Source organism: Ipomoea triloba, chromosome 11 (assembly GCF_003576645.1).
Source record: "Ipomoea triloba cultivar NCNSP0323 chromosome 11, ASM357664v1".
Classification (NCBI taxonomy): Eukaryota; Viridiplantae; Streptophyta; class Magnoliopsida; order Solanales; family Convolvulaceae; genus Ipomoea; species Ipomoea triloba.
Genome location: NC_044926.1, coordinates 354,448 through 382,356, shown reverse-complemented (window position 1 = coordinate 382,356; position 27,909 = coordinate 354,448). Strand labels below are relative to the sequence as shown.

The 27,909-nt window shown below is 38.5% G+C and overlaps 8 protein-coding genes across 10 annotated transcripts; 3 read left to right on the top strand and 5 right to left on the bottom strand.

Annotated features, from left to right (window-relative positions):
- Nucleotides 1-179: 179 nt before the first annotated feature.
- On the bottom strand, nucleotides 180-3,199 carry LOC115996673 (shaggy-related protein kinase epsilon-like). Its single transcript, XM_031236024.1, has 12 exons — nucleotides 2,582-3,199; nucleotides 2,308-2,469; nucleotides 2,131-2,223; nucleotides 1,977-2,036; nucleotides 1,497-1,769; nucleotides 1,334-1,408; nucleotides 1,185-1,241; nucleotides 958-1,098; nucleotides 807-857; nucleotides 518-697; nucleotides 328-430; nucleotides 180-241 (listed from the first exon to the last, which is right to left on the bottom strand). Exons 1-12 carry the CDS (start codon nucleotides 2,639-2,641, stop codon nucleotides 180-182), a joined length of 1,317 nt encoding a protein of 438 aa, XP_031091884.1. The 5' UTR covers nucleotides 2,642-3,199.
- Nucleotides 3,200-3,798: 599 nt separating this feature from the next.
- Nucleotides 3,799-7,362, bottom strand: LOC115995611 (probable methyltransferase PMT13). Its single transcript, XM_031234698.1, has 7 exons — nucleotides 6,784-7,362; nucleotides 6,193-6,396; nucleotides 5,894-6,104; nucleotides 5,550-5,808; nucleotides 5,030-5,401; nucleotides 4,598-4,693; nucleotides 3,799-4,268 (listed from the first exon to the last, which is right to left on the bottom strand). Exons 1-7 carry the CDS (start codon nucleotides 7,207-7,209, stop codon nucleotides 4,046-4,048), a joined length of 1,791 nt encoding a protein of 596 aa, XP_031090558.1. The 5' UTR covers nucleotides 7,210-7,362; the 3' UTR covers nucleotides 3,799-4,045.
- A 719-nt stretch (nucleotides 7,363-8,081) lies between these two features.
- On the bottom strand, nucleotides 8,082-10,594 carry LOC115995663 (COP9 signalosome complex subunit 1-like). Its single transcript, XM_031234765.1, has 6 exons — nucleotides 10,193-10,594; nucleotides 9,539-9,859; nucleotides 9,104-9,220; nucleotides 8,914-8,999; nucleotides 8,601-8,835; nucleotides 8,082-8,498 (listed from the first exon to the last, which is right to left on the bottom strand). The coding sequence occupies exons 1-6, from the start codon at nucleotides 10,592-10,594 to the stop codon at nucleotides 8,325-8,327; spliced, it is 1,335 nt and encodes a 444-aa protein (XP_031090625.1). The 3' UTR covers nucleotides 8,082-8,324.
- A 673-nt stretch (nucleotides 10,595-11,267) lies between these two features.
- On the bottom strand, nucleotides 11,268-14,799 carry LOC115996248. Of its 3 annotated transcripts, XM_031235403.1 has the most exons (3): nucleotides 14,439-14,797; nucleotides 14,191-14,269; nucleotides 11,268-13,177 (listed from the first exon to the last, which is right to left on the bottom strand). In XM_031235403.1, exon 3 carries the CDS (start codon nucleotides 13,146-13,148, stop codon nucleotides 11,475-11,477), a length of 1,674 nt encoding a protein of 557 aa, XP_031091263.1. In that variant the 5' UTR covers nucleotides 13,149-13,177; nucleotides 14,191-14,269; nucleotides 14,439-14,797; the 3' UTR covers nucleotides 11,268-11,474. The 3 variants fall into 3 exon arrangements, with proteins under 3 accessions (XP_031091263.1, XP_031091262.1, XP_031091264.1); XM_031235402.1 differs by lacking the exon at nucleotides 14,191-14,269 and having other exon boundaries at nucleotides 14,340-14,799; XM_031235404.1 differs by lacking the exons at nucleotides 14,191-14,269; nucleotides 14,439-14,797 and adding an exon at nucleotides 13,604-14,010.
- An 867-nt stretch (nucleotides 14,800-15,666) lies between these two features.
- LOC115996881 (ethylene-responsive transcription factor ERN1-like) lies at nucleotides 15,667-16,728 on the bottom strand. The gene is made up of 2 exons (XM_031236320.1): nucleotides 16,218-16,728; nucleotides 15,667-16,074 (listed from the first exon to the last, which is right to left on the bottom strand). The coding sequence occupies exons 1-2, from the start codon at nucleotides 16,698-16,700 to the stop codon at nucleotides 15,667-15,669; spliced, it is 891 nt and encodes a 296-aa protein (XP_031092180.1). The 5' UTR covers nucleotides 16,701-16,728.
- Nucleotides 16,729-21,320: 4,592 nt separating this feature from the next.
- On the top strand, nucleotides 21,321-24,029 carry LOC115996649 (RING-H2 finger protein ATL67-like). The gene is made up of 3 exons (XM_031235997.1): nucleotides 21,321-21,992; nucleotides 22,938-23,035; nucleotides 23,373-24,029. Exons 1-3 carry the CDS (start codon nucleotides 21,834-21,836, stop codon nucleotides 23,728-23,730), a joined length of 615 nt encoding a protein of 204 aa, XP_031091857.1. The 5' UTR covers nucleotides 21,321-21,833; the 3' UTR covers nucleotides 23,731-24,029.
- Nucleotides 24,030-24,454: 425 nt separating this feature from the next.
- LOC115996648 (protein-ribulosamine 3-kinase, chloroplastic) lies at nucleotides 24,455-26,918 on the top strand. Its single transcript, XM_031235996.1, has 9 exons — nucleotides 24,455-24,628; nucleotides 25,206-25,359; nucleotides 25,467-25,557; nucleotides 25,679-25,753; nucleotides 25,833-25,921; nucleotides 26,037-26,155; nucleotides 26,253-26,393; nucleotides 26,501-26,577; nucleotides 26,668-26,918. The coding sequence occupies exons 1-9, from the start codon at nucleotides 24,520-24,522 to the stop codon at nucleotides 26,812-26,814; spliced, it is 1,002 nt and encodes a 333-aa protein (XP_031091856.1). The 5' UTR covers nucleotides 24,455-24,519; the 3' UTR covers nucleotides 26,815-26,918.
- Nucleotides 26,919-27,410: 492 nt separating this feature from the next.
- On the top strand, nucleotides 27,411-27,890 carry LOC115996880. Its single transcript, XM_031236319.1, has one exon. The coding sequence runs from the start codon at nucleotides 27,411-27,413 to the stop codon at nucleotides 27,888-27,890; it is 480 nt and encodes a 159-aa protein (XP_031092179.1).
- Nucleotides 27,891-27,909: the final 19 nt, after the last annotated feature.

Below are 27,909 nucleotides of genomic sequence, written 5' to 3'. Positions count from 1 at the left end.
GGATCAATAATGATGATAATAATGACAGTAACACAGGAATCCCTTTGCATAGTAAGGCTTGAGAGTCTTGCAGGCAGGCCATCCAGGAAAGTACCTCTCATCCTCTGATCTTTTGTCACAAGTAACCTAAGTCGAAGACGCATCTACGCAGCCTACATGAACCGCCCGTGTGAACAACTTCATTTCCTGAGGTGTTCGGGAATAAGGCGGTTTCGCAGATCAGCAGACGCCCCAGCGAGCTCTGCACGAGGAGGCACAGAATCAGATCAGAGAAACTCGTTTAGTGCCAAAGGAGAGAGATCAGAGCTGAAAAGAAGTGTGCATTACCTTGGGGACTATAGTTGAAGAGAGGAGGCAAAGGTTTTCCATTTGGCAAGCATACATTTGGCTCCCTCAGAGAATCAAAGAAAGGATGTGCACAGGCTTCCAACTAAACACACATATATGCCAATCAAATTCAATTCAGAGCCAGGTAACATTCCAAGTTTAACCATTTTCAAAGACAGTATTTACTTACAGCAGTACAACGAGTCGTTGGTGAGTACTGAAGCATCTTTGACACGAGATCCAGTGCCTCGGGGGGCATTTTTTTCTGAAACACCTTGTTCCAAGGATGAGCTTTAACTTGTGGAAACTTGAACTCTTTGTAGTTTGGGTTCATGCATTTAATCTCCTCCTTAGTCGGTGTTCCCAAAACCTGATGTAATACGCAAAGTAAACGAACACCATCAGCAAATGCTGAGATCGAATTGGAATTGATTCATTCGAATAGTTTCAGGAGATGAAAGGAATGCATTGGAGATCACCTTAATGATTTCTACCAGCAAGTCGACGCTGCTTTCACCAGGAAATATAGGCTGCTCGTGATGCAACGTAACCAACATTAAGCATGTTATGACAGGAGAATATATGGTTTTTGCCAGAATATATATATCAGAAGACTAGAAATGAACAGACCTGTCCAAGAAGTAACTCAGCCATGACACAACCAACAGACCACATGTCAATCGAAGATGTATAATCTGTAGCTCCAAAGATCAATTCTGGCGCCCTATAGTAGCGTGAGCAAATGTATGAAATATTTGGCTCACCAGGCACCTATAGTGTGACCAAAATTGGAGTAAATACTATTACTATTCGCGAAATAACAAAATCTGCAACGATTCTCCAGAAATATCACATACCAATATCTTTGCACTCCCAAAATCACAAACCTTTAGCTGGTGTGTGTGAGGATTAACCTGCAACAAACACAAACAACCATTACCTTAATGTCAGCTTCGAGAATCCAAGAAAGCATATACTGAAGCCGTTTAAGAATCAAAAGGGGTACCAATAGATTCTGTGGTTTGATGTCACGGTGACACACACCAATAACGTTGTGTATATAACTTAGAGCTCGGCAAATCTGTAAAAGTGATTAATGCAGGTGAAAACAAGGATAGTCACAAAGAAAGAAAAACTCCAACTTGCATCTAAAAAAGTTGAAAACTCACCTGGTATATATATAGTTGCACATATATAGTGGGCATGTGATGGTTCATTCTGCTATAGTGCCTAGAAACTCTGTGGACAGTCTCAGGAACATACTCCATAACAAGGTTAAGGTAAACTTCATTCCTATCGGTTGTCGAATAGAAGCAATGCTTCATCTGAACAACGTTAGGATGATCAAACATGCGCAAGATCTGGAGCTCCCTATTCTTGTACCTCTTGTCCTGTAGCACCTTCTTTATCGCAACTGTTTCACCAGTTTCAAGGCACTTGGCCTAAGAAACAAACACCATATACACAAGAATAAAAACTCGATTTTAGATAATAGCTACTAAACCCTAAACAGTCTCAATCTGTGGTTAAACAACTGAGATTCAGCAGAAATGCCAAACAATCTCACATCATGCTAAGATAACCACAGAGATTGGCAATCAAATGGAAGAAATTCTCAACTAAAAAGCTTCGTTTTTTCAATAAATTACCTGAAAAACAACTCCGAAAGAACCAGAACCGACTGCACGGTCTGCCATGTAAGACAACTTCTGCAGGGTGAATTTCATGGATTAGCATTAATGCAATTATTACCTTAAGAAAACATGAACTCTAAAAACAATAGATCAAGTAAGAAGAAATCACCTTTTTCGGTTGTCCATTAGAACCACCCACAGTAGTTACAATGATCTGACCTGGTTCTGTTCCTTTACCACTAACAACAGAAGGCTCCATATCCTATGTAGAATACACAAATTAATTACAACCTAAAACTTGACATTGTAAATTTGTAATATTTGTTTCTGCTTAAATTAAAGATACCTTATTGTTGTCCTCAGCAACATTCGATGTGCTCGTGGTAGGTTCCTGAGATGTAGAAGCTTTATCCTGCTTTGGTGCAGTACTGCATTGTTCTTCTTCCCCGGTGACTGGCTTATCAACTTCTTGTTCATCCTTGCCCTTCCTTATGGCAAGATCCCCTCCCTGAGGATAAGAACAAGGACCAATAAAATAAAAATCCAAAAAAGAAAGCATCTTTATGAAGGATCTAAACTAACAGAACAAGAAAAAGCTTGAGAAAATGGGGAATTATTACGGGATCTGAAGCCAAATTGCGACTGGAAGCAGTGGTCTTGAAACGACGCACCACATCCATTTTGATTTCTCCCTCTTTTCTGTTACTTCTCCCAAAACGACTACTTTTTGGACCGTTTTGAAGGGAGAGAATGGAAAGAGAAGGAGAAAGAGAGGTAGAGGGAGAAGGGAGAGAACGAAACGAAACGAAACAAAACGACGACGTTACGCGACGCGACGCTTCTCTCCCCTCTCGCTCTCGCCGCTGCGTTTAACGAACAGACGGAGAAAACAACAGAGAATTTTCCCAGACAGGAAAACTCGATCTGTTAATTTTCTCTCGCCGAAAAAAGGCTAAGACGTTTCCTGCTCTAACGTTCGACTCAATGCCATAATCATTCCGACATGCCGCCATTTTATAGTCGCGCTCACAGGTGGATTTCGGACCGCAGATTTGTTCGTTGCGGGAGATTGTCCGGAATTGGCGGGAATGTAACTGCCATGGCCATGGGGAGACAATTTCGTTAAGTTAGGTATTTTCCTTTGGTATCAGTGTTATACATAAACATTCGGGTCTAACACTCTAATTTACCATACAACCGAAATACCTTACTAGGAAGAAATGAAATTAAAATATTCTTGCCACATGTTTCATCTCTCAGAGTATGTATGTATTATCAACCAAAAAAAAATAAAATAAATAAATAAAGATAAATAAACAATAAACAAGGCACACCAAACCAAACAAAGATCAAGCTGTTGATCTTTATTAGTGATCAGGTGTTTAGGTAAGCACTAAGCCGAAGCAATAAACCACTTTCTTCCCAAAAAATCTTATGAAATAGTCACTAGCGGTTCTATCTTGATCTATTTGGTAAAAATGAGTATGCAGAATTTATCACAACCAAGTGTTCGAGGTAGAGGGCTTAAGATGCTACTCCCCATTTGGCAAACGGGATGAATGTGGTGATTGGCTTGTAGAAGGTAAAAGTTGACTAATGTTAAGGGCAAAATTGAAAAAAAAGTACAATCTATTTCACACACACAAACTTGAATTTTGATTTACAAGAAAGTCCGCAACTGTGATTTAAAGGTGCGCTTTAGGTGAAGCCCATCTTACAAATTATAACTCTAGCCGACAAAAAACACAAGATAAAACAACTTAAGTTTAACCAACTTAATTAGAATTGCCCAAAAAAGGCTAAACTTTCCCGAGGAAATCTTGGAATTACCCTTGAATAGAAAATAGAAACCATAGTAATGCCATTCCTTATGTATGATATTTAACAGTAAAACTCAAATATGAATTGTGACAAATTTGTACATTCCTGCACTGTATTTTCTATATTACTCTACTTGCCTGCTACACAAATTAATGTAACAAAGTACAAGAAAAAGCAGGATGATGTGTTGACACTTGGCTTTGCAATAGGAAACAGCAAGAGGGAGGAATCAAAACTGCAGTAAAAAGAATGGAAGAATTATGCTAAAGGGATGCTGAAGATAGCTTCCAAAGTTTCTTTGTTGCTACCAGGATTTTCTCCATCCCAGGTGTCCCGGACTCTTTCTCGTGAATGCTTGAGGTCCACCGCATAGCCTGAGCGATGTGTACTGTCCTATTTATCACCTCGGGTGAATCCCGGATGACAACTGTTCCTTCTGGTCGCAACATTCTATCGATTTCCACCATCAAATCCACTAGGTTACACCTGCAAGAGCGGTAGAGATCAGATCAATTCCATGCATGTATTCTCTTGGTGTTCTCGTTTTGGAGGGTGGGGTGAGGTTTCAAGGAAACAAGTCAGACAGAGATGGCTCAGATCAAATAACGCTAAGAGCTAACAGAATATACATTTTGTTCAGGACCATGATCTGTAAAGAGATCACAATAAGCCAATAACTATTGAAATCACGATAAATGATGCTTCAGATATAGAACATACCACAATTCTATGATAGTCAAATGCAGAAATTACCATACTCTCCAGGAAGTCTCACAAAAAGAAAAAGTAACAACTTGAAAGGATTGTATATATACCTGCTGTTGCCAGAATTATGATCTTTCGTGAGGGAATCAATAGCAGCGACATGAATTAGATCATAAGTCCGAGGGTAAGTTGAGAAAGGCTCACACCTAAAAATGAACAGACATAAATCAACACTGCCCAATGATATCAGGTAGACTTAAATGATCAGTCTAAACCTGTTATTACTTAGTATTAGTCCAACCCTGCCTGAAGCCAAACAATCTTAGTGTTTGTTATCAGTATTGATCAGCCAAACAATCTTAGTGTTTAATGGTTTAGTTGTCTTTTGCTTAATCAAGGCGCAAAACCTTATAAATTCCTTAGAACTTAGAAAAATAAAGATACATGAGGCTAAGTTCAACATTCTTTTCAGAATATCTGGTATCATTAGATAAAACAGAATTTTATATTAAGGGAGCATGAAAAGTGTTAGAATGACTTACCAATCATGGTAAACTCCAATAAGTCCTCTATCATAAATGGCATCGAGAGTTAAAGGACTATGAGCAGGAACAACATTCATCACCCAAACAGGATCAGATATTAATGCTGCAGCAAAGCCTCCCAAAAACGCATTCATGTCCATGACATTTCGTACAGCTGGAGTTCCTAGTTTCAAGTTTAATGATTGCTTATAATATGCTACTGTGCTTTCCCATCTTTTACTGTCAGCTTCAAAAACATCCTCTCCATTTTCTAATGCAGTGGCTCTTGAAGTTTTCATCAGCCTCTGTGGCCATTTTGGTATTGTACCAACAGCATATTGTCCTTTCACAGAAGATGTCCTGCTGACACATCTTTTCAGCTTGAAATACCTGCAAGTTTATTTCAGATGCAGAAAGATGACAATTAATTAGAAAAAGCTTCAATATCAGTAATATAATAATGAATATGAAAGTTCCATCAGTGTGCTAAAGGAATCGAATAAAAGAAATAGATATAATAGTTTCTGTAAGGAGTCACCAGGCAATGCTCGGGTCATCAGAGTCGCACAATTCTATCCCAAATTCATTTTGGTTTGGAAAACATGCATCCCCATTGGGCTTTTTCCAGATGGCAGTGTTTCCTTCCACAACAACCTGTTCATAACACATTGATTTAGCCACAGCTTGGAGCTCTGCCCATTGCTTATCTTCTTTAGGCCACTGCACCGGAGGACCAGAGATGACAAAGTAGCCTCCCGGACGAAGTAATCGATCAACTTCAATGAAGTATGTTGCATCTGAATGGAAAATCATTTTGTTATGATCAGAAACAGTAGTAAACTAATTGGAGTACAAGAATGGCCAGGGAAATAGGAAATTTACTATATGCCGAAAAAGGAATCAAGCACCGAGAACAATGCACCAAATCAAATGCGAAAGCAGGAAATGGAAGCCTGCGAGTCCCAAGCATGGCAACAAGGGCTGGTACTCCTCGTTCCAAGGCAAATTGTATTTGAGATTTATGTGAATCTCTTGGAGCAAAAGAAAACGTCAACATGTCTTCAGCAAGTAGGTAACCACCAAAACTGGCAACCTAAAGTTGAAAAGAGCGGCGTGGTTTGAGAATAGTAAAATTTGATGAGTTCCAATAAAGTAAAGATAAAAGAGAACTGAATTCCTACCCCACATCCCATATCAAGAGCAGTCCTCAAAACACCACCACCTATAGGAATATATTGCTTAAGTTTCTTGATATATTGTATGGCTCCATCTGGAAACATAGTGCCACCACCAGGAAAGATGAAGTAAGGACCCTCCCTTTTCATCCATCCTTGGTGCCCCTTCCTGTCAGCTATTTTATTGTAAGGCATGTTCTCATGCCATATCTGCAACAAACACAATATAACTTCAAAGGTGTTGAAAAAGGACTTATAAGATCCTAATTTGACACAAATCAACCCACATACAAAATATGAAGTGTGATGCTCTAATCACTGAATATGAATTGGGTACAAGTACAAAAGAGGCTATTTAGTAGCAATTCTTCAGACTTTAGTAGCCTTATAACTAATTTACAATATGATTAGTTACAAATTTGAGCAACACTATGCAGTGTGTCTTCTACAATCACTAAAGCACAAAACATTCTGAGCATTTTAAATGTTGAGCTAGAGAGAACATAATAATGAACTAACAGTATATATTATGGCAATTCAGCTCAGACCTTTTAGTTTGAAAGAAAGCTAGAGCGAAATAAGAGGAATAAACTTTACTTTGTGCAAACTTTCCGGCCAGTGGACAGGAACGCGGTACCCTTCCGGCGGTGGAATCAAGCAGAGCGGAGTTTGCTCAGGCAACGGACAATGCCTCTCCCTGTAATAGTTCATCTCTCTACTAAGCTGGCTGTTAATTCTAGGGTCCTCGCAGGGCATGTGGTCCACGAAATCAGCAGAGCAAGCCTGGATCGGCGAAGCCAGCTGCCCCGACTGGACGAGCTCCACGGCTCGGCTGCGCTGTTGAGGATCGACGGAGGAGCGGAGCGGCGGCGTATTCTCCGACGACGCAGGGGAGTCACCCAGCCACGTCAAGACGAAGAAGAAGAAAACTAACACCGCCGCGAAGAAGGCCGCCGACAACACGTCCAGCAGTCGCCATTGCCGCGAATTTCGCTTGGATGCCGGAAAGCTCGGATTAGCCATTCCGCATTCACTTCGCTTCTTCTACTCAAGATCTAATCTAATCTAATCATACACTGCAAATCTATGTTCGTAATAAAGTTATCTGTTTGCTTTTGTAAGCATATGCAGTGTGAGTGGCACTGCAAGATCTACGACTACCAGAGAGGGAAAAGAAACGATGCATTTCCTTTCCAATGCAATGTCGTTTAGTTAAGGACTAAGGATAAGTACACTAGGAGCCCTTCATCTTTTGATAATTACAATTTATCTCTCATTTTTTTTAATGTTTATAAACAAGTCCTCGGCAAACCTGGTTCTTAAATCACAATTCTGCGTGACAGGTCCAACTGAATGTTTACAATAATCAAATTTATAATTTTTTAATACGAAAATCATGATTCGTCTACTACTATTTACAATTTTATAGAAAGGTAGTAGCATATGGGGTCTTATGAGTATTGTTTTGAAAGTCGAAGGATCACAGGTAGTATTGTTTTGAAAGTCGAAGGATCACAGGTAATCAATTTGAAAGTTTAGGAAAAATCTCTATACTCATGAGTATTGTTTTGAAAGTCGAAGGATCACAGGTTATCAATTTGAAAGTTTAGGAAAAATCTCTATACTCAGACTTTAGATGGCATTAACTAAAATCTAAATATAATAACTAACAAAGCTTGCAATATCAACAACTCACAAGTCTGTATTAGATTTGATTGATCAAACTGAATCCCCATCCCACAAATCTCGTTATTAGTATGCCTCACTTTCTTGAGTGTTAATAAAGAAAGAATCACTTGTGTATCCAAATTTTTGGTTTGGTTAAAGGTTAAATATTAAATCCACGCACTTCTCAGTTCTCATGGCATATAGAGTAAAGTACAAATTCAATCAAGTAGTCTCTCAAAATGTACATATTTCATTTCATATAAAATTAATTGGTGTGGGTAGACAGTTTCCATCACTTCTGACAGAGATTGAGGAAGATTTAATCACAAAATTCCAGCTCAATGAGAGTATAGTGACTATAGTCTACTAATCAACTGAAAATTGTGTACCAGCAAAAACAATCCTTGAGGACCTAAAAAAAAAATCAAGATTTCAAACAAATTTCAATTTCACGCTCAGCTTCATATGTTTCAATGTTTTCTTGATCTATGGTTGTATTCGTACTTCAGAAGGCTTGTTCTCAAAAGCATAGCTTTCACATCTCGATCAAATTCCCTACCGGTCTGCAGGACTCTCTGAAAGGTGGCATTTCTCTGATCAGCATGCCTTGCATAAAGTATCTTATTATGAGAATCTATTCGAGCCTGCAAGAACATAAATATTAAGGTCAAGGAGTGTAGGACACAAAATGGTAACATCTATTGGTGAAGGAGTTGGTTACTACATCATTAACTGTACTTCATTACCTGAATTTCATTCTCAGTAATTAAGGCTTCAAGTTCCTTTTCCAACCCAGCTACATTAGTCTTGAAAGCATTGGCCATCATGTGCAGATCAACAGAGACAAAGGGATGGGTATATTGGATGAGAGCTTTGTTGCGGATTTGATTATACAGCGTCTCAACATGGTCATGCAAATGAATGTCAAGCAATAGGTTTGTTTTGAGGTTTTCGAGATACCCAAAACATGATGCATAACGACTGTAAACATCAAAAGCAAGTCAGATACTCCCAGAGGAGTGGAGATTGTTCGAAGAATTGAAGTTGCATATTAGTTACCTTGTGTAGAAATCCTGGATAAGTTCTCGAATTTCAGGTACCAACTCTAAAAAATTTCTGAAGTTAACATTGTCTATAACTTTGCTCTACAAAACAAAGTCACATGATTAATAGCAGTATCATAATCCACAAACGTTGAGGTTAAATCAACAAAGTTGTTCATAAACTAAAGAAGAAAAAAAATATTTGCCTTCAGTTCTGCTCGATCAAAACTTGCAAGTGCACAAAGCCCACCATATGTTGCAACATCTTGGGGTGCAATTACTTCATTGTACTCATTCGCTAATTCTTGACCAACTTCCAAGAACTGCATAGGATCAAATGGAATGTTAATCTACTAGTTTAGCAAGGCCATGGAAGAGTTAATTCCACTGCTAACCCCCCTCGACGGGCACAAGAAGCAACATCAAAATGGTAAAAGACAAAATCATCCTTATCTTGCAACTTTACAGTGCTGCAAACTAAATGAAGTTTCAAATTGGATATGATTATCATTATATCATAATTCTGTATTTTGGTGTCTTACCCAGCAGCCTGAGTATGTAAAGCAGGGTTGCTGTAACTATGAGAAATAGCAGATGCTTACATTGACATCAAAAAAATGAGGAAAGCATAGATGGCATACCTTCCGAGCAGCAAGTTTATATTTTTTAGCCTCTAAGTGAGCCAACCCAGCAGCACAACAAAGTTTAGCAGCTGTAGCATTGTCAAAGGAATCAAGAGCTTGCTCTGCTTTGGTAACATAACTCAAGACATGGGTGAACTGACCCATCTCAATGCTGGCAAGAATAACATTCAAACACATGTGAATTATATGCTTTGCTGTTGTGCAATAATCACGTGTCCGGACATAATTCTTCAAAGCCTCCCCAAGTTGCCCATGAGCATAATAGAAATCTCCAAAATCATTGTATCCCATCCTAATGCTCTCTTTGATCAGATTTGTCTGCAGAGATGGAGAGAGAGAAAGAATGAGAGTTTCAGCAAATTGTTTTTAAAATATTCTGGTTTGAATGCCTGCAAGGAAAGAAATCTGTCCTACAGACAAAGAAATTTCATCAAATCAATAGAAATGACTATAAATTGACTAAGTGTCCTAGTTTACAACTGAGAAAAGTTATACATTCACAGGTAGGATTTCCTATCACCTCCAGAAACCTCAAAATCGCTCAAGCATCAGTTAACTCTAGCAATGTTATTGTGAATGGTTTTCAAACTGCATATATGTGTAAAAATTCAAGCTGCAAATATGTATAATCTGAGACAGCTATAACCATACCCTATATGCATTGAGCTCATTCTCGAGCCTCTCCTTCCTCTGCTCGGCCCGGCGGTCCACTGCATAGGCCCACGCAGAATCCATCTCGTAATTTGGTCCCAAACGTCCACAAATCTTCTGAACAACCTCGCGGAACAGCTGCGAATTCTCGCCCTTCTTAATTTCTTCATAGGCCATTCGCAGAGCTTCCAGTTGCATCGAAACGTTGTCGCACCGGTCAGCGATAAAGAGCAGACGCACGATTTTGGTGCGGCCGCTGTACAGAGAGGCGTAGGCCTCGACATCAAGCTGTTCGCCGTTAATGATCGGGCGTTGGCGATTGGAACCGTCGTTGGTGACGGCTCCGCCGTTGGCGTAGATCTCGTCGACCATCAAACCCGACTGATCTTCCTCCGTTTCCATGAAGCCTGATTATCAGTTTATCACTAGAAGCTTTTGCTTCAGAGTGCTTCTCTTAGTTCTCTATGTATCGCTTGAGAGAGACCGGAGACGTGAAACTCGGCTGGTTGGGTTGCTCCGAATCTCCGGGAGCCAAACCGCTAAGCCACCGGATAAGTCTTAGGCCTCCGACTGTAAGCCCATTACAAGATACCTTCGTATAGCCCATTAAGACGCTAATGGCCTGATGGGCATCTCTTCTCTTCATAAGCCCATTTCAGTATTGGGCTTTAATTCTGACTCTTTTTTAATTACGAAAGCTCGGCAAATTATACCTTCCATTGTAGATCCTGGTCAAAAATAACTTTCAAATTCTGTATATGTAATTGTCACATTCTGTATCTGTAGTTGACAGTTTTTGTACTTGTAGCTATCATAATTATGTATCAGCAATTATCAAGTTATTTGTTTGCATATACAGAAACTATTAACTGTAACTGTAAGTGTTTACATATACAAAAACTATTAACTGTAAGTGCAAAATGTGCTAACAGAAAGTACATAATTTTTGTATCGAGTTTACATTGCAATATGAAACCTGGTCCATGGTATAACAATTGTCGTATATAATGCAATCATTAGAAAACACAGCATTCACAGAGCATGGAGGAATATAACCATCTGCCAACTAGTAATCTAAAAGAGAAATCATAGAATTATATATAAACAATTGAGGGGGCCAGGGGGGTGTTTATGTTTACAGTTAACATAACAACTTTGATTGCTAGATTAACAAGCTAAGCTAAGCTTACACTTTGCAGATGGCAAAAAGAGGCTATTTGTTTCAGATGATAATGGCATTAGTCAAAGGAGAAGAAGAGAGAATTCATCATAGAAATCCACTTTATTTTCTGCTAAACAAACTTCTCAGTTTCCCTCTTTCCAAAAGCTGGAGTAGCGTATTGGCTCCCGGAACATCCATCTCGGTGAGCTTCTTGAGATAACCGATAGCTCCATACGAAACCATCAGCCTCTTGCAGTTCCTGCTCGAGGTAAGCAACGTAAGACACGAGACTGCATACTTTTTGGCGCTGTTTTGAGGACTTGGATCGAGCAATTGCACCAAATTTGGCACGCTTCTATCGTCCTTCTTCACTTCTCTGCAATTATATGCTACGGTCATCAGGGTATAGAGCGCTCGAGCAGCTACCTCCCTCGTGCTGTTTGCTTTCGCCTCTAATGTTTTAACGAGAAGAGGAATGCATCCCGCCTCGCCTACTGTCTTTTTCGTGACAGCAGATGTGCAGATTCTGCAGATTGCAGTAGCAGACGCTTGCTGTGCACCAGGTGATCCCGATTTGAGTACATGAACTAACCTCGGGAGGACACTGAGTGAAATTAATAGCTCGATGGAAATGGAGCTGACCAAATTTTTCAATGCCCCAACCGCTGATTCTTGAGGCAACGGGCCATCCAAATACACGAGCAGGCTTTGGACTCCACCCTCGGATATAATATGTCGTTTAAGATCATCATTGCCCGAGGAAAGATTTTGCAAGCATTCAGCAGCGTGTTCTTTCGACCCGAGAAGAATGCCACAATTGAGAAGACTGATCATTACTTTAACAACGCCTTCTTCAGCTAGGACTCGTTGCACATCTGGCACAGCAGATACGTTTTTCAAAGTACAAGCAGCAGCAGCCTGTGAAACAGAATCACCCGTTTGACAGATTTCAATCAGAGGCCTAACGCCTCCATACCCAATGATTGATTGAGCGGTTTCTGTTGACATTGACAGTCTCTGAAGAGAAACGGTAGCCTTCTCTTTAGCCAAGGGAGTACCGGATTCAACAAGGCGTATAAGAGGGGGGAGTACACTTTCCGAAACGAGCAATTTTTCACAGCATCCCGACTCTGCAAGCGAGCAAAATATTCTGACTGTTTTTTCTCTTATCTGAGGCGAAGTAGCAGTAAGCAATTGGATTAGAGCTGCAATATTGCTATGCCCTAAGACAGCAAGAACATTCTTTTCATCCTCTTTCATGGCTTCTAGGAGGCTATCGAGAGCTCTATGTTTAGCCTCCAAATGACCTATTTGAAGACGGGCAAGCAATTCCCTTAAATTGCTGCGAATGGAAGTGCTTGCAGCAGCCGACGATAGAGTAACTTCACCAAGCACTCCCGTTTTAATCAAAATCCCACAATCACGCAAATTTAAGTCCAATTTCCCGGACAAAGTGTCTAAATCACTTTGCATCTGAAGCTTTCCGTCGTACTTTTCTTTCACACACATCCCAGCTAGCTCAATTGCTTCGTTCAGTGTCTTCGTTACTGCCAGCAGCTGCTCTTTACATAGGGCGTTCTTTAAGAAGCAAGGATGGCTAGACAAATCCGACAACCTCGATGGAATCTGCTCCAATTTTGAAATTATCATCTTCCACCTCCCCGGGAATCCTCTAACCCCTCGTGCAGTCTCCAGTGCCACTGGAACAAGCTCTTGTGCTCGCAACAACCAATCTTCAGCTGATAATATATCGACAGCATTCCCCCCTCCACATTCAGCCATTTTTCCGATCATTACCAAACTTCTGCCTATGCTGCAAAGAACTACAATAAAGAAAGCAAAGCCTAAATGATAAAGGACCCAAGATAAGGCAAAGAACAAATTAAAAGATACTCCACATCATTTTTACAAAGTAAAAGTGAAAGCTTTTGCCAACAGAGTTTCTCAAATCTCGTGTGATCACACAGGGCACATCCACTGAATATGCAAAACAACGGCTGCCCCATAAAAGTTCATGAAAAGCTTCTTAAAGTAATCATTCAGTGCAAATTGGGCTAAAAATGCAGAAATTGAGATAAAGAAGATCATCATATTAAAACGAGAGGTGATGATACTGAATGCAAAAACAATCCAACTGCAATCCTAAAACCAAAACCCTTCTTGGTAGGCAGTATCGAGTAGCATGTAATTCAGCTAAAGAATGGGCAGTTTTAATGTTTAGCCAACAACAAAAAGGTTCATAACTTTACCTTTCAGGTGAGTACTTAATTTCACTGTAAGAATTTGAATGCTTTTCCTAAAGATATAATCCAATGGCCAAGCAATGCCAAAATATTAAGAAAAACCCAGGCCAATATATTTTAAAATTCTTTTCTGTTCTAGAAGATTCAACTTTAACTTCTTGTATGGAAAAATTGGAAGAGACTTTGCTTTAAAGAGAAGGTAACAGTCTCTATCTCCAGCTGTGAATACAAGGATCTGTATCTAAAATCTAAAATTTTGAACAGGATCCTTGACTACAAAATGAAGGTAGAATTAATAATACTCCAAATTGCCTGCCATTCAAGTCATTCAAAACTTTATGAGCCACTAAGACTATTCTAACACTATTTCTACAAGAAAAATATCAGTCAGTAGAACTTAGCAGCCCAAGTAATGATAGATCAGCCACTAGTTATATCAATCTTCAAAATATCATCATTTCCAAGTTGAAAGATAAAATGGGCTTGACCCATAAACAAGCATTAATTTAAATATTAAAAAAAAAAAAAACTAATTTTTCCCACCACCCCAGTTCCAAAAAGGCAATCTTTAAGACTCAGATTGAAGCAATCACCCTTTATTCTGAAGAGACCACCTGCAATTGCTTGATCCTAAATCCTTCAACTCACCCACTTCAGGTTTCACCCCTGATCCTTCAAACCATTGTTTCAAGAAGCTAAAAATCAAACTAGAATAGAGTACATAACCAAAGATAAAGAGTACCTGTAAAAATGTAAGAGAGTTTCTGGGCAAAGAAATGAGTAACAGGATAACAGAAGAGTTTTGAAGTAGTGAGAGAAGCTGCACAGTAAAGATACATACCAGACTTTTAAAAGGCTTTTTTTTTTTTCTTTTACAGTACACAGTTTTATCTGAACAAGACAATCAACTTGCTATTTCCATGTTGCAAGGAGAACAAAAGAAGCCTCCCTATATGGCCATATATTCCAAGAAAAAATTTCAAATCTTTATACAAGAAAAGGGGAAAAAAGAGTCAGACAACTAGACAAGACCTGTCTTTTTATCACCTCAGATTCTTTGTCTCTCTACGTATCCGGATTATAATCTGTAGAGGCCAGAAGGGAAGGTGGGTGCAGGATTACAGAATGTATGATGGAGATTGAGGTGAATTTGAAAGGGGATTTTGGAAATAATAAAGTTGGTATTTATGGAACCAAGGAAAGGGTGTTCTGACATGGCTGTTGTGTGGGGGAAGGGAAAAAGGCACTGCCTTTTTTTGAAAGAAAAGTTTGGGTACGTTCATGGTGGATGAACAGAAAAAGCTGTTCCAAATTGCACATAGCAAATTTTTTTTTTTTTTTTAAAGTATTACAATACAAAGAGTCAATACCGCTACTTCCCATGCGAAAGAGCCACACATTTGAGTACAAGGTGATTGACATCATATAATATACTTTAATTTCTAGGAAGTAATAAATCTTTGTTGTTTCTTTATATTGTTGAGCGTAGCATCTGCTCCGTAATATTGTATTTAGGTAGAAATGTAAATATCATCATCTTCAATATAATGCGGAGTATATGACAAATAAAGATTAAAAAAATAGTGATGGTGAGTATTGTACCAATAATATTCTCATAAAGACATAAACAATTTATACCATTATTGGAAGAGTGGGCAGCGTACCAAAAGCTAGCGACAAAACCATCCTTTCATTACTATCTTAGACCCAAGTGCACGAGGAGCCTGCATTTTCTTTTCTGGAATAGCAAAATTAACATACTCGATCGCACTCATTATTCAATGTTTTTACTTAATAAATATCATTTCTATATTTACTTACAAAATACATAAAATAAATCAGAGTAAAGAGATTATGCGACTCTGATAATTTGACTAAAAGGATGTTACTAAAATCAAAGTTGTAACGTAACTTTTTTATAACTCACTGTACAGATTTGCTTGATGAAGAAGTGCAAAGACCAACAAAACGGCAACATTGTACTAACATATGAGCTTTCTCCACCTTAGATTAGAAGAGAAAGCCTGTTTCTACTTTCATGTTTAACGTTTAAACAGATAATAATGAGATCACAGGTGCGAAGATGGAGGAGATTGTGTAAAGGTTGGAGGAACAAGTACAGATGAAGACACTTTGAACCTCTTACTCCTCGAACCTAATTCACCACTGCTAGCGCCGCTCATGGTGTCCGGACTACTACCCCACCCCACCCCCCCACCCATCATCTGATGTTCTTGTTCGCCGAGAAAGGCGGCGGCTTCACTAGCCTCAGATCCATCGGAGTCCAGATTATTGTTCTGCCGCCCGAAACCCATCATCCACTCGTTACTGCTGCAATCCGACATGCTAGACGAGGATGTTTCCCAGGAACAATAATATGCCGCCGCCGCAGACGGCACCACCACGCTCGGCTGCACCACCGCTCTCTCCATCTTCTTCATATCAACCGCCGCCTGGAACTGGTAATTATTGTGCCCCTGTTTAGTAAATGGCTGATAGCGGTTAGCTTATTGGATTAAGTAGGTATAAATGTGTTTGATAAATTAGTTGTTAACATGATAGGTTTGTTATAATATCATTTCTCAAAAGCTAATTAACTGATGATAGACTAATTATTTACCAAACAGGGTTTGTAACTGTTCCTGAGGTGGAAGATATTGGCGAAGGTGAAGTGATCGCTCACTCTACTTTTACACGACTTGTGCTCGGAGTTCCTCCGCGCCATGATACTCTGCAGATTCTTGCTCAGTTTCGCTTTCAACGAAGAAAAACTCAGTCCAACCTTACCGTCCGACGACGACCCGGATTCATCGGAGTGGACTGATGAAATAGGACTACTCGCCGGCGCGGGTAAACCAAAGTTGGTGCGAGCATTCTCCCCACGAAGGGCTCTTGCGGCTTCGTCGTACGCGCGAGCTGCCTCTTCTGCCGTGTCGTAAGTCCCCAGCCATAACCGCACGCGCTGAGATGAATCTTTGATCTCCGCCACCCACCGCCCCGACGGCCTTTGCCGTACGCCCACGAATCTTCGCGTAACAGATTTCGTTATCTCAGCTTTGTTGCCGGCACGGTTAGTAATTACAGGAGTTTCAGAAGCAGCCATGATGATCTGATAACTATTTTCAGGTGTACTAGCTAGTTTAGTATTATAATATATAGCATCAAAGTGCATATATATAGATAAGAAGACGTTAAGCTAGCTAGCATTGCATGTGGCTATAAATAAGCCTACTTCAACAAGTACATATACTTCATAACATAATAAATTATTAACTATTGTTTGCATTATTCAGTAGGTTGAGAAAGTATATAAGAACAAATACTACATTGTAATAGAGTCAATAGTACTAGAGAAAAAATATTGTTTGATGTTACATTGTAACAGAATCAGTAGTATTAAAAAATTATATTGTTTCTCTCTCAATTATTTGTTTGTTGTTTACTTGTTAAATTTAGTATGTAGTCCTTTTGTAGGTTGCGGAATGTATGAGGTTGGCTTGATATGCGAAGAAGGCGTAGCAACTAAGAACTCTCCGCAGCATATATTATCAGATCACCACTGTACTGCACATAAAAACAAGAATGAGTTGATAAAGATGTCTTAACCAACTAAATTGGATCCTCCACCTATCTCAACGCCTATATTTTATGTCTACATGCCTGCCATGCTCTCATAATTCACATTAATAATAAGCTTTAATTTAAGAAGATTGCACCTAACATATACTACTACTCCTTTAGTTTACCTCTCTTTTGTCTTCCTTTATCAACTCTAGAGATAGCAATCCACTCGATCTAGTCGTTTGAGTCCGTCAGCTATGAAAAACTTAATTAGGCTAGCTAAATTATTATATATTGTGGTCTTAATTTAACGCTTAGGGTACGGTCACGGTGAAGATTTCACCCATAGCATATTTTCGGGCAGACTTTCTTACTAATCAAAGTATAGGTGACAAGTACCGTAGTCTACTAGCACCAAGTTGCTCTCCCATATAAAAAGTTGTGGGTTCGAACCTTTATGGAGACGATATTGGCTCTTTGGGCACAACTGTAAATTTTTTTCATAAATCAAAGTAATTCTCACAACCTGTCACTATTTATGAACAAGTGAATGAATATATTGGCGAGTAAAGTATGAGAGTGGTGGATTCATGCTTCCAAGTTGGGGTGACAATACATCAAAAACCAACTTGCATTGTAAGCCATGCAATGCACACAACTTGACAAACCAAATTAAACCCACATTATTGATTGATCAAACGAATTGAAGCATAAAAGAGCAGATAGAAGCAGACAAATTACTGAGGACGGTTTCAAATTGGTCAATTTGAAATTAGACATGGTTATTATACAAACGTTTGATTCATAGTTTTCGAAATTCAAAATCCGGCCAGAATGATTAGTTTAAGGATTACTTACGTATACAGAGAATGATTTGTGGGGCTCCAGGGGGTCCCATTTCTGTCTCTACTGTTGTCTGATCTTTAGCTCATCAAACTCTTGTTTCAGTGGGATCAGAAAGTTTAATTTAAATTTTTTTTAAAGTGATATTTCGATTTTAATTTTCGTTAATATATCGATAAACGTTACGTTTGAGAAAAATGGTGATGTCAAAAATAAGATAAAAGCTTAACTCTTTCCCATGGTTATTGATTGCTAAACAACAACCACTTTAGTATTCATCATCATCAAGTTATAATAAATGACAAGTTGGAGGAAGAGGTTGTTGTTGTCTCATTTGCCTTGGATTCCAACTTTGCTTAATCATGTACGGCCATAGATTCTTTATATTTTGATATTTCTTATAAAGACCGTAACATTACTAGTAAATTCTATAATTTATAAACCCTAAATAATGGAACAAGAGTGATTTAATTTGGAATTTTGGATGTGTGACATTTACTTTGGACACAAGTTTATTGATGAAAAGCTGAGTTCTTTTTTAGTTTTACTAGTTCTGTTGGATTAGTCTAATCCCGTGAGTGTGTAGTATATGTCATGTATGGGTTCAACAACACGTAGCATGCATTGGTACGGTTTAACTCTGATATGAAATTTAAAGATCGAATTCAACTAAAAGTCGATAAATTTCACATTTATGTTTATACATTATATATATGCTCATCAACATGGCATAAATTAACTTTTAATTATGACTTATATTGGATGTGTAAACCACAATTAAAATTATTTGAATTAAAATTCTACTTTTACATTATTTTATGCGCAGATCAAAATTCAATATGCCCAAATTGAAATATAATGAAACTATCATTTAATGGGTTAAAAGTTAAATGATTTAACCTCAAAAAGATGCCCGAGTGGGTGTAACTTAATTTTTGTATTAGAATGACACGAGTTCGATTATTTCGATCAACGGTTTTCCAATTGAGCTAGTCACACATAATCTACATATGAATGAACTAATGTACATTCTCGAGCAATGGTTGATATATATATCACAGTCACACTAGAATAAAGAAAAGGCTTGGTCAGTGTCAGAATGAGTAATTGAATAGAGTCAAATTTTGTATCCATTAAGCATAGCAGCATTTTAGAATTTAGAATGAATAGCAGCCAAAAAGTATCTGTCAAGTTACATCATTAAGCAGGCAGCCTCAATTATTGGAATTAAGGTCTAATAATTAATGTCATGCATAAACAAAGAACTTATCAACTTGCCCTTGTTGGCAACCCTAATTAATTATCTCCATATTCTAGCACAGTGGCTTGAAAAGGCAACATTTGTACTCATTGGAGGATCTAAACTAATGATTGATACATACAAAATTCCTGTACGTTATTCTTGAAGTAATCATATGGAAGTATATGTATAGTACAACCTATGCAAAATATTGTACTACGAGTTCGTAATAAGTTTCAGTCAAATTTTAATAAGAATAATTTGTTAATTGCATAATATATACATACGACCAATTATTGTTATATTAAGAAATCACTTATCAATTATCCCGACCAGTTCACCTATTAATTGTTTGACAATGCAAGATTACTACCACTACCCCTAGGCGGCTAGGCCACAATCAAGTTATTACATCACACGCAATACCAGTCTTGAAAAACACTACAGTGGTTGTTGATTAAGGTTATCTAATGCTAACTGCTAAGTGCTTTTACGTCATGGTAATCAATTAATTAATGTAGGTTAACTAAATATAATCCCATTCATATGCTGCTGGAACTGTCCTAATCCCAACAAATTAAATGCAAAAACACATCAGAATTGGAAATAAATTATGGCAGTCAAGGAAAGGTGTTACAGTCTGAGTGAGTCATGCAGAGATGAATGCAAGTCTAATCCGGCCGACACCCTTCCAGCAACAAACGGAAGAATACATATGCATAGGTTAATTAGGTGAAAATTAACCTTTGACTAACCTCGATCTCTTTGTTTAATTATTCGAGTAATTCTACATGTATAGAATAAAATGCCTAAAATGGGCCGCACAGGGAAACGCTTTGGATAATAATATTGAAGCCCAATAAGCTATTGAAACTTCTGTGCTATTATTCAAATACACAACACAAGCTCTAATTATGTGGGCAATTTGTTTAGTGTCATTATCATAATCCAAAATTATATATCAAACCTACATCAATCCGTATCTAACTTTTGATGATATGTTTTGAGTGAAACTCGTAATATAATCTTAAATTAATAAACATCTCTTACAAATAGCCAATCTAGTTGGGAATCTTGACTTGGTCTTGTTGGCGTCTTGCCCTTCTAATTTTCTTGAGCAATAGATCCAGAGAAATGTTCTCGAGATGTCTTACACCCGAGAAGAATGATTATATTTTATCTGATTTTTTTATCAAAGCTTCGTCCTTTTATATTCTTAATAAAAGAAATATGATTATCAATTTAATTAATTGACCAACTTGAGTAAAGTTACCAGCAACCTTTGATTATGAGACCGGGAATTGCACAATCTTAAAGGATTGTTGTATTTGATTGAATGTGGCTATAAAAGAGTGGACAAGGGATGCAATGGCACAAATCTGGGCGTTATCCAAAAGTGGTAATCAGCCCAGGAAGAAAAGGTGTCCCTATAGGCTATAGGCTATAGGCTATAGTCATCACCACGTGGAAAAGGAAGATAAAAAGAAAGCAGTCGTGAAAGAAACTCGGAGAAACGTAGTAGAATCTGCTTTACTGAAAGGAATCTTCGGAGATTCCCACTTTTTATTTTACAGTTGACATTATCATTACCCTTTTGGGCCGGCAAAATTCCGGCAACCTCAAAAAGTTGCTCCAACCGCAATTTTATTCCGGACAGTAAAAAGATACGGATAATGTTACAATTTTGCATCAAATCTTATCCTATATACTATTGTAACCTATATATACTTGTAAAGGTTAATTAGTAAATAATCAGTTAAAGTTTTACTAAATTAAATATTTTTTAGTAGGAATTTAACTTTGTGAATCTAATTTGAGTACAATTTTAAAAAAAAAATATTTTTTAAATTATGAGAAATCTGTGTGTGGAAGCAAACAGTAAATTTGATATTCATCGACTCAAATTAATAAAGTCAATAAACAATTTTGTAATTTTACAAATATCAAAATAATTATGTGACTAACTTGTGATTGTGTATTAGCAATAAAATTATAGTGTATATATATATATAGAGAGAGAGAGATAGATAGAGAGAGAGGGGGACCCAAGTTGACCCCACTGATATGCGAGTCCAAAACAGCAAAGCCAAGGGGAGAATGAAACGCAAGGCTTGTAGTGCTTCTTCTTCTAGCATCTACACCATCCATTGATGGCCCTCCACCAGGTCTTTTCCGTCTTAGCTTTCGAGTCCACCCAAAGGGATTAGAAATCCATTTGGCTGCTTCTCATCTCGTGAATTGTGTACATTTCTTGACTAAAGTTTGGATTTTTAGGGTGAATCTCAATCTGGGCTTTATGTGTTCACACTTTGTAGTACAGTCATACTAATTATTCGATCTTCTTCTTCTGCTGCTCAGTGAATCTTGATTCTCTCTATTATTTACTGATTTCTCATAATGTTTTCCCCAAAGATTCTTCATTTGGGCAACCATTCCCCATTTTCTGTTCTCTGTACATGGAGGAGCTGATGTTTCTGTACTGGTGTGTCTTTCTTTCTGCATCTGTGAAATTCTGAGAGAACTGTGGTGAATTTTGGGTGTTTGAGATTTGGGTTTTTTAAGGACTAGGAAAGGTGAGGTGAGGTTTTGAGGATGTTGGGGTCAGGGATGAATCTGATTACCACAGTCATTGGGTTTGGGATGAGTGCAACTTTCATAGTATTTGTGTGTACTAGGTTGATTTGTGGGAGGCTTCGCCGCCGGCAATCAAGGCAAATGTTTGAGATTGAATCAAGGATTGATCTTGAACTGGTATGTTTTCAATCTGTTTCTTTAATTTTTTTCTTCTTCTTTTGATTTATGGTTAATGGTTTGTTGTCATTGCTGGTGATCCATGATTATCTGTTGAAGCATTCTATTAGAATTAAATAATGTTTATCAATTCTGGGTGTCAACTTTGCCGGCCAAAAGTCTTTGCCTCAACAACCTTAATGGCTGCAATACCAAAATGGCAGTCAACATCTTCCAGCACTAGCTAGTAGCTAGATACATAGTCTTATTCTATTGCTCTCACATTATTAGAGCTGGGCAATAAGTTGTTTTCTTTCACCTAAAAACAAAGTGACAAAACGAAAATTGAATGTTTAAGTAGGGGTGAGTCAAGTATTGGTGGGCATACAGATACTGCATTGTAACAAAGTCAGTAGTACTCAAAAAAAAGTATTGGTGGGCATCTGTTACTTGGGCTCTTGTGAATTTTCATGATGTGTATGTTCGATTCCCTTGTTCTGCATCACACATCACGGGATTTACCTCCTCCACAGATTACTAGTGTGATGGAGGCGTTACCTAAATTGTCATGGTGTGCATAATTCAAGCTTGACTAAGTTAAGTTGTAACCTGCTTGAGTTGGCTTGTGTAGCTTTGTCTAATACAGTTGTATTTTTATGGAAAAATAGGAAGAAAACTACTATGTCTATGGGATTTAACATCATAGCTTAAACGTTATGAGCTTAAAGCAGTTATTTGCACCATTAAAATATCATCATAAGTTGACTACATTGGATGTTAAATGTGCCAAAGCAGCAGAATATTGATTTGAACTAATTATTAGTCTCACCTTTGATTCTTATGCAGTCTCTTCTTTCCACGCATTTTAAGGCAAATAAGATAACTTATTATCCATGCTATTTCGATGTTGGATTTCTTGTGCCATAATGACATGTATGATTTGCTAACACTGTTCTTGATTTACAGACAGAGCATCGAAATAATGGTCTTGACCCAGTTGTGGTTGCTGCAATTCCGACCCTGAAGTTCCACCCCGAAGCTTTCAGTTCTTCTGAAGACACGCAGTAAGTGCCTCAACTTTTACTTCTATGGCATGCAACGTTATTCAGTATTGTAAGCACTACAACGATAATTGATTGTCATTCTTGGAACACGAACATAGACTCAGAATAGCATGGAGTACTTCATTGCGTGTAAATGCATATGTATACTAATGCTCGTTATGTATGGGGTATTTAATCTAATAGAACTGTTAAGTTTAAAGGCGATGGGTTTTCAGCCTGATGTATGTTCCAACCTTTTCTTGTTGTCTCAAAGTTGCAGTTATTTAGGTATCGAACTTGAAATTTGATATATTCTAATGCACTTCGAACGAGGCTGAGCTAGCAAATTGCATTGCAGGTGTACAATATGTCTTGCTGAGTACCAAGAGAAGGAAGTTCTGAGAATTATGCCCAAGTGTGGCCATACTTTTCACCTCTCTTGCATCGATATATGGCTCAGAAAACAGTCCACCTGCCCCGTTTGTCGCCTTTCTGTAAGAAACTCTTCCGAAAGAAAACAAAGACACCCTGCAATGCTTGGCCAGGACCAATCCTTTGATAGTTCCGAGGTTTCAATGGGGCATTCCCGACAACTACTGCTGCTTCCTTCTGCTGAGGGTTCGCAGGCTGATGCGAGTAACGCACGAGATTCGGAATCCGTTGCAATAGAAATCGAACCTGCTGGTTCTGCAGAAGCAGCAGCGCCAAGATCATGACCGAAGGAGAACTGCGTTAACTTGTGATACGAAGGAATGGCGTTTTCCTTTGCTTCTTCCTCAGAATGATAGTGATGTTTGCTGGTATAATTAACTTGTGTAAATATTTTTCAGCTCTGTATTTATTAGGTCAGCTGTTTTTGCAGTCCATTCTGAGTTCTGATAGAGGTTTATACAGTGATATTCTGGAAATTCTGTATCTTTTTTTGGTGTTAGTGATTCACCACTCTCATACTATCATTGCATAAACTTGGATACAAAATTTCAGATTAGTCTTTTTTCACTTATTGCACCAACAACTACAAGTCATACCCCCATTGTCATTTGACCACATTTTCACTTTTTTTTTTTTTTTTTTTTTTTTTAACTGTAAAATTCATTTTAACCAGATTTACCATGCGTTAACTAGCACTTTGTTTCTTAATTGAGCCGGTCCGGTGCTATCTGGGATTAGTCTGAATATGGTATGGATTTAAGAGGTGTTTCCTACAGTTAGGTCTGCTCAGGACACCTCAATTGAGTCGGCCCGGTGCGAGCCGGATAAGTCTGATTGCGGGCCGATTAGTCTGATTGTCTGAATATGGTACGGATTTAAAAAGTGTCTCCTACAATTAGGTCTACTCAGGACACCTCGTGCTCTAATCCGAAAAAAAAAAAAAAAAAAAAAACTAGATAGTAATAAAGTGACAAAACAGAAACCACAACAGCGGCTAAGCAAAAAACATGAATAAGGAGGAGAAATGTGAACCAATCGGTGTGGGGCAAGAAAGCAGCTAGAAAGAGAAAGCAATGGTGGTGGCACAAGTGGGTTTAATCTCCTTTTCCTCCTGCATTTCTTCTGCGCTTCGCCCTCGCTTCAGATTCTCCTCCTTCAACGACCACAAACCCCTTCTAGTCGGTAAGCTGTCGCCTTTAATTTCTGAATTTTCCCATACAGAACCGTTAAATTTAGCTGTTTTCAAGGGAATTTTATGTCTTTTTTTGAGTTTATTTGTGTGTATTGGTTGGAGCAAAGATGTCATTTTGCTTGGATTTAGCTAAAGGTTATATGTGAAAGCTGCTAGCTTTTAGCTCACTGGGGTTTAATAAATTTAGCCATAATTAATTTGATTTTCTTATGCATTTATTTGTAAGAATCTTGAATTCTCTATACTGATTAGAAAGTTCCCAAATTCCAACTAGTTTGATGCTTTAGGGATAGTGGTGTAGATATGAATATGTAAGGGCTTTGGGCATATTCTTGAAAAGTTTGCAGTTTTATGGTGAAACCAATGGATTGAGCTTCAAAAGTGTTCGGTTTTGAGTGATGAGGAAACCTGCAGTTACTACTCGAGGAAAAGTGTTCAGTTTTAGAATGAAGGGATCGAGATGGAGGGAACAAAAATGATGGGTTCTTTGCTTTTGCAATTGGAGTTTTTACATGAAATTTTCCATTTGAGGTTTGCTGATTCCGTTGGTTGTGGCCTTCTAAACAGTGGCAGCAATGAGTGATGATCCGATTCGTGAGTGGATCCTTTCAGAAGGAAACGCAACAAAGATTACGGGAATTAGGTCAATCGGTGGAGGGTGCATTAGCATGGCTAACCGCTATGACACTGATGCTGGTCCTTTCTTTGTAAAAACAAACAGGTACTTTCGTATGTAAACTAATATGGTCAAACAGAACCTAAACTTCGCATTTTAAGAATGCCATGGATGGATGCTTCCTTAAAATATGTAAAAAATCTCTGTATCAGAGGCATCGGCCCATCAATGTTTGAAGGAGAGGCTGTGGGTTTAAATGCCATGTATGAGACAAGTTCAATCCGGGTCCCTAAACCATATAAGGTAGGATTAGCTACTTTTCCGTGCCTCCCCCCTCATTCACCCATTCTAGTCTTTAAACCGATTGTTAACTTTCTGCCCTTACGGTAGATTCTGAAAAAAACATATACTCGTGCATTGGCAGGTTGGATCTCTGCCAACAGGTGGATCGTACATCATAATGGAATTCATCGAGTTTGGTGCATCTAGACGTGATCAGGTGTGCGCTTCTTTAAGTGTTTTACTGTTCTTATTTAAATCGTTCTATTTTCCATTAATAACCGTAGATTGGTACTCAGTATGTGTTAGGAAGGAAGCTTGCTGAAATGCATAAAGCAGCCAAGTCCGACAAGGGCTTTGGTTTTCAAGTTGATAATACTATTGGAAGGTATCGTTTTAAATTTATACCATCTTTTTTTTTTTTTTTTGGAATAGTGACGCAAAATACAATGCATTTAGGCACTTGATCAGTTTTCTAATGAATCTATTTTGCGTCTGTATAGTACTCCTCAGATAAACACATGGACCCAAGATTGGATAGACTTTTACGCGGAGCATAGATTGATGTACCAGGTACAGTTGGCTCGGGACCAGTATGGTGATTCAAGCATTTATCAGAAAGGTTTTCCTCTAAAATTTGCGGTGGTTTGTTTACTTTTTTGTATATAAATACTGTACATAGTATGTGGGTTATTTATCTGGATTTTATCACTTTCAAGGACAAAAGCTGGCAAAGAATCTTGGACTTTTATTTCAGAATGTGGTACTAGAACCATGCTTACTGCATGGAGATTTATGGAGCGGCAATATCACTTATGACAAGAACGGGGAACCTGTGATTCTCGACCCAGCATGTTATTGTAAGTCCTCGGTTCATAAGTTCAATGCCATTTTGCCCAGCTCCTTGGAACTACTCCAAATTCCAGCCGCCTGGTCTAATAACCCGACTAATTCTTTTGTGTTTTAGATGGACATAATGAGGCGGAGTTTGGAATGTCGTGGTGTGCTGGATTTGGAGCTGCTTTCTACAAAGGCTACTTCGAGGTACCCTCCCGCTCGCTTTCTTCTTTGCTCTCAATTTAGATTGTTCATAGTTGCTTACATCTGAATGTTGATCGTTTTGTGGTTTTTAAGGTGATGCCGAAGCAGCCGGGTTTCGAGGAAAGGAGGGATGTGTACATGTTGTATCATTACTTGAATCACTATAACATGTTTGGTTCTGGCTACCGCTCCTCTGCCATGTCCATAATAGATGACTATCTCCGGATGCTAAAATTATAGTCAATACCAAACACTTCCCTTTGTAAAGTCATAACACTTCACACAGTAGACAGCTATTTGTATTGCTATATCGTAATATAATGCGTCATTCATTCTTTCCCTTTTCTTCTGTGCTCAACGGCCAACGCACCAATTCCCCACCATGGCATTTGGTTGGAGGAAAGAATTAAGAAAAAAAAATAAGGTAAGAAGTTAAATTACATTATTTGGTGAGAAGAATTAAATTATTGAGAATGAGAAAGGAAGATGTGGTATAAAGATTAAAATATCCTTATATAATAGAAATAATCAAGGGCAATATAATAATTTTTATTTTTATTTTTTCTTTCTGAACTGCAATTTCTATAGGAGTGTATGAATTGTAATTCAACAAAAATGGAGGGAATTATAACGCAATCAATTGCAATTCTTTTCGAATACTTTAATTGATAAACTCAAAGAATTGTGTTATAATTGCAATTCAATTCATGTCAACCAAACCGGCCAAAATACTCCATAGTTGTTAAGAAGTCATTTGCTGATTTTAGTGTTGAGATTCCAAGACTGCGTATAATCAATTAGTAACCAACAAGATTCACTGCGGCTCTGCGAGAGAGATGGAGATGGTGGTAGACGGCGGAGGATCAGTGGCGGAGCTAATCACAGTTCTAGAGCAAGCAACCCTAACAGCGAAGCAGCTCCCAACCACCACCGATCCTTCCCAAATCCTCCGACTCCACTCCACCCTCCACTCCGCACACCATCACCTCTCCCTCTTCCTCTCCCAACCTCAAAACAACCCGCCGGCCGAGAACTCCGTCTCCTCCGCCGTCAGCGGCGGCGAAAACGAAACCGACCCGATGCAATTGGAGGGAGAAGAGCATAATTCCAAGGTCTCCGTTGATGCTGTTGAGGAGCGCATGAGGGATTGTTTCATCCAGAACAAGAGGCCCAAAAGGCCACTCTCACCCGCCGCCGCGGCGGAGCCGCCGCAGAGCTATGAGAGCGAGGTTGCCCGGAGTGGTTCCGCGGCGGAGTTTGATCCTATTGGTACCAAGCTGAGATCTTTAGATCTTATATATCAGTTCCATGCTTAAACAATGGCAACAGAGCTCT

Bases quoted from the DNA above. Each gene is read 5' to 3' on its own strand.
- LOC115996673 (XM_031236024.1), bottom strand. From the start codon at position 2,641: ATGGATGTGGTGCGTCGTTTCAAGACCACTGCTTCCAGTCGCAATTTG. The intron at 1,409-1,496 runs GTGAGTTTTCAA...TCACTTTTACAG, and splicing joins TGCAACTATATATATACCAG to ATTTGCCGAGCTCTAAGTTA. The intron at 858-957 runs GTCTGTTCATTT...CATCACGAGCAG, and splicing joins CTGAGTTACTTCTTGGACAG to CCTATATTTCCTGGTGAAAG.
- LOC115995611 (XM_031234698.1), bottom strand. From the start codon at position 7,209: ATGGCTAATCCGAGCTTTCCGGCATCCAAGCGAAATTCGCGGCAATGG. The intron at 6,397-6,783 runs GTAAAGTTTATT...TGTTTGTTGCAG, and splicing joins GGCCGGAAAGTTTGCACAAA to ATATGGCATGAGAACATGCC. The intron at 5,809-5,893 runs GTAAATTTCCTA...TTTTCCATTCAG, and splicing joins GATTCCTTTTTCGGCATATA to ATGCAACATACTTCATTGAA.
- LOC115995663 (XM_031234765.1), bottom strand. From the start codon at position 10,594: ATGGAAACGGAGGAAGATCAGTCGGGTTTGATGGTCGACGAGATCTAC. The intron at 9,221-9,538 runs GTATGCCATCTA...GATCCTATGCAG, and splicing joins ATAAACTTGCTGCTCGGAAG to TTCTTGGAAGTTGGTCAAGA. The intron at 8,499-8,600 runs GTAATGAAGTAC...ATGTTCTTGCAG, and splicing joins TTACTGAGAATGAAATTCAG to GCTCGAATAGATTCTCATAA.
- LOC115996248 (XM_031235402.1), bottom strand. From the start codon at position 14,436: ATGTATCTTTACTGTGCAGCTTCTCTCACTACTTCAAAACTCTTCTGT. The intron at 13,178-14,339 runs GTACTCTTTATC...TCTTTATTGTAG, and splicing joins ACTCTCTTACATTTTTACAG to TTCTTTGCAGCATAGGCAGA.
- LOC115996881 (XM_031236320.1), bottom strand. From the start codon at position 16,700: ATGGCTGCTTCTGAAACTCCTGTAATTACTAACCGTGCCGGCAACAAA. The intron at 16,075-16,217 runs GTAAATAATTAG...TTTACTAAACAG, and splicing joins ACAGTTACAAACCCTGTTTG to GGGCACAATAATTACCAGTT.
- LOC115996649 (XM_031235997.1), top strand. From the start codon at position 21,834: ATGTTGGGGTCAGGGATGAATCTGATTACCACAGTCATTGGGTTTGGG. The intron at 21,993-22,937 runs GTATGTTTTCAA...CTTGATTTACAG, and splicing joins CAAGGATTGATCTTGAACTG to ACAGAGCATCGAAATAATGG. The intron at 23,036-23,372 runs GTAAGTGCCTCA...ATTGCATTGCAG, and splicing joins AGTTCTTCTGAAGACACGCA to GTGTACAATATGTCTTGCTG.
- LOC115996648 (XM_031235996.1), top strand. From the start codon at position 24,520: ATGGTGGTGGCACAAGTGGGTTTAATCTCCTTTTCCTCCTGCATTTCT. The intron at 25,558-25,678 runs GTAGGATTAGCT...GTGCATTGGCAG, and splicing joins GGGTCCCTAAACCATATAAG to GTTGGATCTCTGCCAACAGG. The intron at 25,922-26,036 runs GTATCGTTTTAA...GCGTCTGTATAG, and splicing joins GTTGATAATACTATTGGAAG to TACTCCTCAGATAAACACAT.
- LOC115996880 (XM_031236319.1), top strand. From the start codon at position 27,411: ATGGAGATGGTGGTAGACGGCGGAGGATCAGTGGCGGAGCTAATCACA.